Source organism: Zootoca vivipara, chromosome 4 (genome assembly GCF_963506605.1).
Source record: "Zootoca vivipara chromosome 4, rZooViv1.1, whole genome shotgun sequence".
Taxonomy (NCBI): domain Eukaryota; kingdom Metazoa; phylum Chordata; class Lepidosauria; order Squamata; family Lacertidae; genus Zootoca; species Zootoca vivipara.
The window spans coordinates 87,567,792-87,580,858 of NC_083279.1; the positions used below are offsets into that span (position 1 = coordinate 87,567,792).

Genomic DNA, 13,067 nt, shown 5'->3' on the forward strand with positions numbered 1-13,067 from the left:
CTTCTTCTTCTTCTTCTTGTGTGTGGGGAGAGTGGGATAATGTTTACCATGGCCTGGCCCGACATGACTAACCCTGTGATGTGACGCACTGGAGGAAATTGCCATTGCTTCAAAGTGATGGTGAGCGAGTGGTTGGAGAGGCTGATGATATTGAGTCTGACATTGCGAAGGAGACTAGGTTAGGCAGAAGATGAGTCACACGTCTACCAATCATCTTATCACAATCAGCAGTAAACTTGCTCGGCCCCAGACGAAATGTGGGAGAACGAGGAGGTGGCGGGTTGCTCTTTCATGGTTGTTTTGTTAACTTCCTGCGTGCGTGTCTATGTTCAGGCTGTCTGCTTTTCAGTCCTGGCTGTGCTACAATTGGCAAATCGGATACTTTGCCCGTCTTGTAACATGGCATCATTGAAGTTAGTGAAGTGCAACCATTTTGCTTAACAGCAGCAGCAGCAGCAATATTATTTTTATTATTTGTACCCTGCCCATCTTACTGGGTTGCCCCAGCCACCTTGGGCAGCTTCCAACAAATACAAAAAGCATAATAAAACATCAAGCATTCAAAGCTGTTTGAGCTGCTGTCTTTGGAGCAGGCAACGAGAAGTTTGGAAGAGACCACGAGGGTCATCTTCGTTCCAACCCCATGCAATGCAGGAAAACCACTTCCGCATCCCAACGGAGGTGGTGTTGTGGGCGGGACCCTTCTGCACTCTCGCGATGGGGTTGGGAGCCCAGCCCCTCACGTGCAGGGAGTTCCCGCACACGTCACGCTCAGGCTGACCAATAAGGTCGGCTAGGGGGCAGGGCCTCACCCCCTTTAAACAGAGCGGAGGTGGGAACTCTGCCTCTTTGCCCACTTCCCCCTCAGCTGTTCGGATCATGCAATGCAGGAATCTTTCACCCAATGTGGGGCTTGAACCTTTTAAAGTTGACTGTTAACTGATACTGGTTGATCATAAAAAAAGCTTTTTAATGAATGAAAGGTATCATGGGCAGCATGTTATTTTTACACGGCTGATATTTCAAAAACGATTCCTGTTTCTGCACCCCAATGATCATTATTTCAGTGAATCGTTACTCACATACACACATGCCTGGTGTCTGCTACCGGAAAGTTTTAATGTCTTAGAAGAGCATTCTCCCATCCTGGTGCTCTCCTGATACTTTTGGATGGCAGCTCTCATCAGCCGAACCAGCCAATGCTTGCTGTTTTGTTCCAAACATCTGTAGCACACCAAGATGGGGAAGGCTATCTCAGAGGCACTCATCCGCAGGAGCTAATGCCTCTCCTAAGGTGCCGCCTGGTCTGGGATGCATGTGTCAAAACACTGCACGCTTTCCCCCTTCGGAACTTGTTTTTATTGTCCAGAATCAAATGTGTGCAGGTTTCACAGGCAAAAAACTCCCTTTGATTGACCAAGATTTCTTTGGTTGTATGGCAACTGTGCAGAAAACGAAAAGGCTGCAGCTTGTCAGTGATGGATCGGGTATTTAAGGGGTGAGATGATGTTTCAGGTATCCCTCCCCAAACTACAGGGCTTTATACACCAGAACTAGCACCTTTAGCTTACCCTGATAGCTAATTGGCATAAAGGAGGTCTAAGACAGGGGTCGGCAAAGTTTTTGTGGCTTGGGCTGGTTCACGGTCCCACAGATGGGCTGGAGTGCGCACGCACACACGCATGCGCAAACACTATTTCCGCCGCTCTGTCCGGTGCGGAGGAGGCGTGCGCAGCTTCCCATTGGCTGCAGGAGCTTCCTGCAGCCAATGGGAAGCCAGCCAGCATCGCAGAAGCCGTTCCCTGCTCTGCTCCGTGCATGGGAGCCAACGGAGTGGGTGGCAGCGTGTCCACGGGCCGGTTAAACAACCCCCATGGGCCGCTTGTGGTCCATGGGCCTTAGGTTGCCGACCCCTGGTCTTAAGAGCTGAACATAAAGGTGCCCTCTCCTGGGAAGACAAGGCATTTCCCTCATTTGAAACTACAACCCGTGCTAATTTCAGTCATTTAAAAATAACCCGTATTGTTTCTTGCAGGTTCACGAAGGGATTGTTGGAAATAAATCTGGCGCGAACGCCACAGGAATCAGTGGCCCCTCGGACAAAAGGACTATTGACCTGCGAATATATATGCTGTGTTTTCTCCCTTTTACTATCCTCTTGGTCTTCATCCGCGATCTTCGGAGTCTGTCTGTGCTCTCACTTCTCGCAAACATAGCCATGGCCATCAGTCTTGTAATCATTTATCAATATGTTATCCAGGTGAGTAAGGACCTGCTTCTGCACTCATTTTTCTTTTCTTCCTCCCAGCGTCACACTTGGGGGGGCTGCGCTTTGCCTCACGGGTGATAATCCATTTTAGGATTGCTTTAGCTGGAAGCATACACAGAGCTAGGTGTGAAGAGCCCTGCGGGCTGCGAGCAAAGGCTGATCCAGTCCACTCTTCCTTTCCCCACATCTGGCCAACCAGATGGCAGGTAGAAAGGTAAAAGGTAACGGGCCCCTGGACAGTTAAGTCCAGTCAAAGGTGACTATGGGGTTGCAGTGCTCATCTCGGTTTCAGGCCGAGGGAGCCGGTGTTTGTCCACAGACAGCTTTCCGGGTCATGTGGCCAGCATGACTAAACCGCTTCTGGTGCAGCGGGACACCGTAATGGAAACCAGAGTGCACGGAGATGCCATTTACCTTCCCGCCACAGCAGTACCTATTTATCTACTTGCACTGGCATGCTTTCGAACTGCTAGGTTGGCAGGTGCTGGGATAGAGCAACAGGAGCTCACCCCGTCGTGGGGATTTGAACCGCCGACCTTTCCGATCGGCAAGCCCAAGAGGCTCACTGGTTCAGACCACAGCAAGCAGGGCATGAAGGGAATAGCCTTGCCTTGCTGCTGTTCCCAAGGAACTGGCATTCAGAACCATGCCGCCTCTTATCCTGGAAGCACTCAGTAGCCATTGTGACTAGCAGCTTCTGATCAATAGCCTTGTCTCCTGCAACTGAAAAAGTCTCGGCTTAATTCCCAGCCCATCTTCATTGCATATGTGTAATGAAACTTTCAGCCCCATGTTGTGTGTGGGTTAGGGGGTGGATGGAGATTAGTGAAAACAACAAGAGGAGCTGACAGTTCTGAGTGATGCATCCGGTGGCTAGCCAGAACCAACACCGCTGAATGACAACGACCTTTTAGCCGACTTGTTCAGATTCACTCATCTGTTTAAAGGTCATCGTGATTCACCACCACATTTCCATTACTTAGGAAATACAGGGCAATTACCTTTTTCTTTGTGCATTTTTAAGGGGCAATGCTGACTTGTCCATTAGCGAGCCTTAAGGGGCCCAAGATTTCAACCACAAGATTGTGTGCTTCTTGCCTTGCACAGGAACCCCCCTGCCCCACTCCCCAATTATAGTTGGGCGTTTTTAACAGGTAGAACACAAACCTGGCATGCGCCGAACCCAAGCATTTGGTATGGATGCTACCAGTCTAGGTAGAGTAGTGCCGGGCGATGTATTGATACATTGCCCCAAAATGGTTTGAAATCCACATAGTGGATATCGGTTTCATAATATTTGACATGGCGATACATAGCGAATCGCAATGTGTGTGTGTGCTTTGTAAAAAAGTGTGATACAGTATGGGAAAAACCGTGAAGCCAGTCATCGCTTCTCTCATGATTCCTGCTGCCCCTGTTGCTGTGTACTATAAAATAACAGTTGTAACAATACGTTAAAGCAGAGCTTTCCAAACATTTCATGTTGGTGACACACTTTTTAGACACGCATCATTTTGCACCGCAGTAATTCAGTTTTACTAGCAAACCAGAGGTTAAACTAACCCCTTTCCAGCCCCGGGAGGAGTGTTTGTCCGACACACCTACACACTGCAGCAGACACACTAACAGGTCACAACACACAGTTTGGAAAGCTTTGTGTTAAAGATAAGTAAAATGTATCGGTTTTAGACCCCTAAGTAGTAGTAGTTGCCCATTCGCCTCTTGATAGTTACATCCTTCTTTCAGACGTTGTGATATGTTTGTATACCGTCGTACTTTGGATGTCGAACGGAATCCTTTCCGGAAGTCCCTTCGACTTCTGAAAACATTCGACAACCAAGGTGTGGCTTCTGATTTGCTGCAGGAGCTTCCGGCACTCAATCAGAAGCCGCGGAAGCCGTGTCGGCTTCCAAAAAAACATTTGCAAATCAGAACACTTACTTCTGGGTTTGCAGCGTTCGGGAGCCAAAGTAGATGAGTACCAAGGCGTTCGACAACCAAGGTATGACTGTATCGCGATGTTTAGCTGGTGATATATCATGATGTTGAAAACCAGATATCACCCAGCCTATGTAGAGTATAATTTTGGTATACTGGTACTAAATGACTCCACATAAGAAAAACCTGGCTGCTGGATCAGACCAGTGACCCATGCATCTTGTTCTCGCCAATGAGATGGCTATGGGAAACTTGCAACAGAACCTGAGCGTAATAGCACTCCCCCCAGTCGCAGTTCCTTGCAGCTGGTATTCAGAAGCTTCCGTCCTCCAACAGTGGAGATTTTTTGCCATTGGGCTGTGCTAGTGCACTCAAATGGCCCAGCTCTTCCACACATATTCAGTAGTTTCCCACCTACTAACGCACCTAGAAGATGTCCAGATTTGCCTCTTACCTACTTGTATCTAGTTTCCTGGATAAATCGGGGCTAACTTCAGTTATTCATACCTTAGGCTGCAATCCTAGCTCTGCTTCCTTGGGGAGTAATATAGATAATACAATGGTGGTTGGTCTAATTACGGCTGGAGAGGGGGGGCGGTCTATAGGAAGGAAGTTGAGCAGTTGGTGGAGTGGTGCAGGGAAAACAATATTCCTTAATTTAAAGAAAACAAAAGAGGTAATTGTGGATTTTAGGAAATGCACATTGAATATTCAACCACTTAATATCGAGGGGAAGTGTGTGCAACAGGCCTCAGTGTTTCGATTTCTGGGAATGGAGTTGAGAGATGATCCAACATGGGGAGCAAATAGCAAAGACCTGATGAAGAGAGCACAGAAGAGGCTATACTTTCTGAGAATCCTCCGGAAAAACAATCTCTCAAAGGACCTGCTGAGGGCATTTTACCACTCTACTGTAGAAAGTGTATTAACCTATGGTCTGTCTGTGTGGTTTGGGAGTTGCACGGTTGGGGAAAGAACAGCGCTGTCCAGGGTCGTAAAGACTGCGGACAGGATAATTTGGGTGCACTCTTCCTACTTTGGATCAAATCTATGCCTCCAGGTGCTATAAGAAAGCTGCAGATATTGTGCAGGATAGTGTGCACCCAGGAAATGATCTCCTTCAGCTTCTGCCTTCTGGAAGGAGGTATAGGGTCATAAAGAAATAGCTTCTATCCAAGAGCGATTTCGATTTTGAATGCAGCGAAAGGCAGTCTGTGAGGGAGGGTCTGTATTCAGTTATGGGGCATCAGAGTTTTAGGGGGTAAATCAGGAGGGGTATTAGAGTTTTTTAGGGGGTTAATTATGTATAGGTGGGATGGGTAGCGAGTCGATACGTATTTTTTTTTAAATAGTAGGCTGATGGTTGTAAGTTTGATGTAGAAGTTCAATTTTGTTGTTCTTTTTTTTAGTAATAATTTTTATTGCATTTTTACACAAACAGAAAAATAGAAAAATACATTACAATAAGGACACTAAAAGAAAAAGAAAAAACAAAAAGCAAAAAAAGCAAATACTTATTCCTAATTTTCGTCTCACATTTTATAAAGGGACCTCCTCGGGCTCCCGTCCACTGTGGTTCACTAGCATGCATCATTTTAGCAATTTCTATACCAATATAATCACCTCATATAATCTTATTTTGCATCATACACATAACATATTCCTCATTTCCACAGTTTAATTTTGACCTAATTCTGATCTTAATATATAACTTTTGCATATATTTTTAAATACATCTTAAAATCTTTCCATTCTACTTCTGTCGCTTCTTCCCCCCGGTTACGGATTCTTCCGGTCATCTCAGCCAGTTCCATAAACTCCATCATCTTCATCTGCCAGTCGTCGATTGTTGGTATTTCATGGGATTTCCAGTTCTTTGCTAATAACATTCTAGCCGCTGCTGTGGCATACATAAATTTTTTTACATTTCTCTTTGGGATCTCTTTGCCTATTATGCCCAATAGAAATGCTTCTGGTTTTTTTTGACAAATGTGCTTTTCAACACCTTCTTCATTTCATTATAAATCTTTTCCCAGAAGTCACTTACTATTGGGCACGTAATTTTGTTGTTCTGCACAGGACAGTGGCAGTAAAGATTATCATATCGTATCGAGTAAGCACGATTGAATCCAGTGGTATTGTACTTCTGAGAAGACATGCTTAGGGCTGCGACCGTAGTCGTTTCTATGGGAATGTTAGGGATGTGGATTAGGATATATTATTAGATAGATCCTATCCAAGCTTGTGTTAGCAAGCTTCCAATATCAGCAGAGTGACATTCCCCTTTTGTGCGCTGCAAAGCATGTGCGTTAGATTCGCTAGAATCTCTATAACAATATTACACTTTATAGTTCAATATTACACTTCCTGGCAAAGGTCCCCTTTGTCCCTCTTAAAAGAAATACACAACACAGTGTTTATAAAATAAGATAGAGTTTACTTACAGTTTCATCCTGAGTTACAGCATAATCTCAGAAAGGCAGGCTTGCTTAGAAAAGTTACAAGTACATATACATCTAGAGACTACTTAGTAAAGTAAGACTCCATTTGGTCTCACTCTTGGCTGCAGGCCTAGAGTGAGAACCATGCTAACTGGAGATTCTCTTGAGATGTGTTCCCATCGAAGGAGGAAGTATCTAAGAGAGAGAGTGATTGCAGGCTAGGGCTTTTGTCTAATCCAACTCATTTGCATGTCTGAGGGAACAGGAACTGACCTGTAGTCAGGTGTCCCTCCAGGTGAGTTCCTGTTAGTGGACACTCTAGGAACTGTTGTGACTTGTCTGCCCCAGTGTTCCATCCCACAAACCCCTTCTCAGGCAATTCACAACATTCATTACATACGAAACAAAACATAAGCAACTTTATTCAACCACCCAAGAGTCCCAGCTTGACACGCAGGTTCTGGAAACTCTGTCTTGGCAGGGGTTTTGTTAGGATGTCTGCTGTCATCTCCGATGTGCAGCAGTACGACAGTTCGACAAGTCCATCTTGTATCATCTGGCGAACGTAGTGGTACCTGACCCCAATGTGTTTTGAGCGTGCTAGGAACTTCTCATTCTGCGCCAGCTTTAGACAGCTTTGGTTGTCCTCCAGCAGGCTTATAGGTTCCTTTCTCTCCACGCCAAAGTCTGTTAGGAGTTGGTCCAGCCAGGAAATCTCTCTGCACGCTTCTGTAGCCGCAACATATTCCGATTCTGTAGACGATAAAGCTATACATTTCTGTTTATAACTGCCCCATGTGATAGCTCCGCCCCCATACATAAAGACATGCCCGCTTGTGGATTTATAATCAGAATTATCACCCGCCCAGTCAGCATCAGTGTACCCAATGAGCTTAGGGTCACTGACAGCTGGTAACTTTAATTTACAATCCATTGTACCCTTAAGATATCGAACCACCCTCTTCACACCAACCCAATCATGCTCAGTGGGACTACTCACTTTCCTGCTGAGAATCCCTACTGCATTGGCTAAATCAGGTCTGCATGTGGTAACTAAATACAAAAGTTTACCAATTGCTGAACGATACTCTGTGTTGTTTGGCAGCAGCTTCGAATCCTCTTGGTTCTTTAAGAAGTCTGTAGCCATCGGGGTGTCGACGGGTTTTGCATCCTGCAATTGCATACTCTCCAACAGTTCAATTATCTTTTGCTTCTGATTGAGTAGAAATGAACCATCCTGTTCTCTTTCCACTTGAATCCCGAGGTAATACTCAACTGGTCCTAATTCCTTCACTTGCACTTCCTTGTTGAGGTGCTGGACTACATTTTTATAATCCCTGTCATTTGACGTTGCGATTAAAAGGTCGTCAACGAAGGCAAGAATATAAGAAAATTGTCCATTACTCTGCTTAGTGTACAAACACTTGTCAGCTTCACCTTGCTTGTACCCAAGTTTCACCAGCATTCCATGCAATTTCAAGTTCCAGGCTCTGGCTGCTTGTTTTAAACCATACAGTGCCTTTTGAAGCTTGCAAACCAAATGTGCCTCATTTGGCTTTATAAAACCTTTAGGCTGCTTCATGTAAATTTCTTCAGAAATTTCCCCATGCAAAAACGCAGTAGCTATATCGATGTGTTTCACCTCCATCCCTTTAGATGCTGCGATGCTTAAAAGTAATCTTACGCTACTGTATCTCACTGTCGGTGCAAAGACTTGGTCATAGTCGTGGCCATATTGCTGTGAAAAACCTTGTGCCACTAGTCTTGCTTTGTAACGTTGCACCTCCCCTTCTGAACCCCTTTTAACCTTGAACACCCATTTGCTCCCAATTGCTTTCTTACCAGCAGGTAATTCTGTGAGTGTCCAGGTCTTGTTCTTGTGCAGTGCGTCAATCTCCTCCTGCGCGGCTTTCCTCCAGAGACTGGCTTCGGTGGCTGGCATCTGCTCTACCTCTTCCCAAGTGGAAGGTTCTGGTGGAGACGCCGACCCTGCAAAGTAGGACAGTCGTAGTGGCGGAACGCCCTTGTTGGTTCTGGATGAGCATCTGACCTCTGGTTGTGCAACCGCATCAGCATCCTCATCCTCCTCCAACGCTGGCATGTCCACGTACAGCTCCTCCTCTTCGTCTCTGGTGCCGCCAGGGGTCTGGACCTCTGCGTCTTCTGGGGTGTCGCCTGTAGGGGGTGTTGTGACACTAGAAGGTATATTAGTTCCTTGTGCTAAAGGAAAACTTATAAACTCTTCATCTGGTGACTCTCTAGAACAGTCAATAACAGTGTTCTTTGTATCAAACTTTCCTAGTTCATCAAAATGAACCACATGGTATGGGTCTACTCTGCCACTCTTTGGATCTAGAACTCTATATCCCTTTCCTCCAGGAGCATATCCAACCAGGATACCTGCTTTTGCTCTGGAGTCAAGCTTGTGTCTGCGCTCTTTGGGCACGTGGTAATAACAGACACTTCCAAACACACGTATGTGCTGCAGACTTGGGACTCTCCCGTGCCAAAGTTCAAATGGTGTGCGTTCTGCACCCTTTGTAGGCAATCTGTTTTGCAAATAAATCGCCGTATTCGCCGCTTCACCCCATAGCTTCTGTGACAAGTTGGCCTCTTTTAACATGCACCTTGTCATCTCCATAATAGACCTAAACTTTCTCTCAGCAATGGAGTTCTGTTGAGGCGTGTAAGCAACTGTAGTTACATGTGCTATGCCTTCTTGTGCCATGATGGCCTTCATCTGCCGTGAGCAAAACTCTCCACCATTATCCGAAATTAAGGTGGAAGGAGCTCTCTGGAATTTGTTCTTCACCATGTTTAAGTACAGTTTGAACAATTCCGGTGTCTGACTCTTTTCCTCTAGAAAATATCCAACACAATATCTTGAGAAGTCATCTATAAATATCAGAATGTACTTATTGTTTCCTAGGGAAGGTACATTCAGCGGACCACATAGGTCAGTATGAACAGTGTCCATGACTTTTGTGCTTCTCTTCTCTGTACAACGTGGGAAGGAAGGCTTGACTGCCTTTTCAGTTATGCAAGTTGTACAGTTTGGCATTGGTGTACTGCAATTCTTTACCTGTAGACCTTTTACCAGATTTTCCTTCTGCATTTTCAGGATAAGGTTGGTATCCCTGTGTCCAAGCCTTTTGTGCCAGAGTTCCAGATCTGGTTGATCCTTTCTGCTGGGTTGTGCAACCCTTGCAGACTCATTCTCTGAAATATCAATCTCATACACATCATTGATTAGTTTGGCTTGAATAAACACTTCACCATCTTTTATCACATTGCATTGTCCATTTTTAAATATAATTTCAAAACCTTTCTTGTCCAAGCTAGACACACTTATTAGATTACAGTTCAGCTTTGGTGCATACTTAACATTACTCACTGTAGTATCAAAAGACTCATTGTTCACTTTGAAATTCAAGTTCAAAGATCCTGCACCTATTGACTTTATAACATTTCCATCAGCAATTTCAATCTCAGACTGTTTATTATTGTCTATTTCATTGAAATATTCCCTTTTGTAACAGAAGTGGCTGCTTGCTGCACTGTCCAGAAGCCACTTATTGCGCTTTCCTTCACAGCTCTGGAAAGCTACATTTCTTTCTTGCAATATCATTGCACGCCCACGACCCCCCTTCTTTTCGCCTTTTGGTGGAAAGGGGCGGGATTTATTCCTAGGTGCCCGGCATTCCTTCGCCATGTGCCCTTTTAAATTGCAGTTAAAGCAAATTATTTCCTTTGGCGTTTGTCTGGACCTTTGAAAATGCTTGGAAGCATAATTAGTGTCCTTTCTCCCTGTATTCCTTTCTAAAGAATCAAGGTAATCTCTGCATTCCTCTCTCAAATGATCAATCAGTTCTTCAAAAGTCAGGTCCTTTTTGTGATCCATGCAACTCTTGAATGAACTGAAGCTTGGTCCTAGAGATGCTATCAAAAATGAAACCTTTGTTTCTTCATCAAGGGCTTTAGGAGTAAGATCAATCCTCTGAACAATTTCACTAAATTTGCTGATATGGTCAGTGAATTCTTCTCTTGAATTCATCCTCAGCGCAGTTAATTTGCTCATCAAATTCCTGTAGGAGTTCTTAGTAGATGCTCCATACCTGCGCTCAATATCTTTTAAGATTTTAGCTGCATCATCTTTGCTATTAACTGATGTTAGATGCCTGTTGCGAAGTCCACTCAAAATTATGTATCTGGCCTCGCTGTTCATGCGTTTCCAAGTTGCTATCTTGGCTAAATCCTCTGCTGTTGTGCCAGTAGGCATAGGTTTTTCAATGGCATCCAAAACATTCCTTGCATCTAAAAATGCTATCAGGCGTTGTTTCCAAAATACATAATTGTCATCATCTAGAGCCATGAATCCTGGCTTAACTCCACTATCAAAATCTGCAAAAGCCATCTTGGAATCTCAAAATTCTAAAAATTTCTCAAAAATTCCAAAATCAAAATCTCTAAAAATATCTCAAAATGCAAAATAATCTTCACTGCCTCTGAGTTCTCAGTGCTGTAAACTCTGAGGGAGGGGAGGGGTAGCTAATCCCCTAGGCACACTGGAGAACAATAGACCATGTGCTTACCAGGAAGTTCTAACTGAAAAAATCCTACTCAGTTCAAAGTCACAATCCAAAGCAATCCTTCAAAAATACACAAAAATACGCAGTCCTGGGCCGTAATAACCCTTTATGGGAATGTTAGGGATGTGGATTAGGATATATTATTAGATAGATCCTATCCAAGCTTGTGTTAGCAAGCTTCCAATATCAGCAGAGTGACATTCCCCTTTTGTGCGCAGCAAAGCATGTGCGTTAGATTCGCTAGAATCTCTATAACAATATTACACTTTATAGTTCAATATTACACTTCCTGGCAAAGGTCCCCTTTGTCCCTCTTAAAAGAAATACACAACACAGTGTTTATAAAATAAGATAGAGTTTACTTACAGTTTCATCCTGAGTTACAGCATAATCTCAGAAAGGCAGGCTTGCTTAGAAAAGTTACAAGTACATATACATCTAGAGACTACTTAGTAAAGTAAGACTCCATTTGGTCTCACTCTTGGCTGCAGGCCTAGAGTGAGAACCATGCTAACTGGAGATTCTCTTGAGATGTGTTCCCATCGAAGGAGGAAGTATCTAAGAGAGAGAGTGATTGCAGGCTAGGGCTTTTGTCTAATCCAACTCATTTGCATGTCTGAGGGAACAGGAACTGACCTGTAGTCAGGTGTCCCTCCAGGTGAGTTCCTGTTAGTGGACACTCTAGGAACTGTTGTGACTTGTCTGCCCCAGTGTTCCATCCCACAGTTTCCAAGTTGGATGCCTGTAATGCTCAGTATGTGGGGCTGTCCTTGAAGTCTGTCCAGAAACTTCAATGCTCCAGAATGCTCCAGACAGGCTTGTATTGGGTTGGCATAATGGACTACAGAAAGTCAATATTGTTTTTGTTATGATGTCTCTTGCCAGGGTTTATCCATTCCTCGAAAACTGCCTCTAGTGGCTGATTGGAAGAGGTACCCGCTTTTCTTTGGCACGGCTGTCTTCGCTTTTGAAGGAATAGGAGTGGTAAGTGCCGTTTTAGAATTTAAGACTATTAGGGCAATGGCAGTTGAAACACATCTCTGCACCATCTCGGGGAAAACAGAATTGGCCTCTGTTTTACTCCAGTGGCCAGAACTAGTCCTTCAGGGTACACGAGACCCCCAAATTTGTGTGTGCCTTTGATAGGGAAGATTCGCCCCACAATTTTCAGTGCATTTCCCTATTGCAAAAAAAAAAAAAAAATTTCCGGTGGTTGTGTTGTGCCAAGTCAGCAGGGTGCTTTAATCTGTATTGATTGTGCAAACCTAAATTTCCAGTATGCACTTCAATCACTCCCACAAAACACTGACAGCCTGGATCTAGAAATTGTTGCTAGTGCTTTTCCATGAAGGCACAAGAGGCTTTTATTCTAAGAGAAAGGCTTCAGCTGAGTTGTAGAGCATGCGCTCTGTGTGCAAAAAGTTCCCAGGCATCTCTGGGTAGAGCTGGGGCAAAACCTTGCATGAAACCCTGGAGAACTGATGGCAGCTGAAATAGATGATTATGAACGAGATCCACCAATGGCCTGAACTGGTATACAACAACTTGCCATGCTAAGGGTGCAAGATGGATGGCAACTTTCCTTGCCCAGTCCCCTCCTTTTCTTACCTTTGTGAACTTACCAAATTTGTTATTAACTCGTCTTTTGCTCCTTGAGCGTAGATCACGTGCTGTGTGCATGCCGCGATGACTTAGAAGCCCTGAGTGTGGCGCCGAGTTCAGAATCCAGGCTCCCAGTACGTTTCCGAGCACAATTCAAAGTGTTGGTGCTGACCTTTAAAGCCCTAAATGGCCTCGGTCCAGTATACCTGAAGGAGCGTCTCCACCCCC

General features: G+C 44.6%; 1 protein-coding gene across 3 annotated transcripts in view; it reads left to right on the forward strand.

The window, feature by feature from the left end:
* The window catches only part of SLC36A4 (solute carrier family 36 member 4), a 97,536-nt gene that overhangs the window by 25,071 nt on the left and 59,398 nt on the right, over positions 1-13,067 (forward strand). For all 3 annotated transcript variants that reach the window (XM_060273883.1, XM_060273884.1, XM_060273885.1), the window contains 2 exons: positions 2,036-2,260; positions 12,123-12,221. In XM_060273883.1, coding sequence (XP_060129866.1) covers positions 2,036-2,260; positions 12,123-12,221 — 324 coding nt within the window. The remainder of the gene's footprint in view (positions 1-2,035; positions 2,261-12,122; positions 12,222-13,067) is intronic.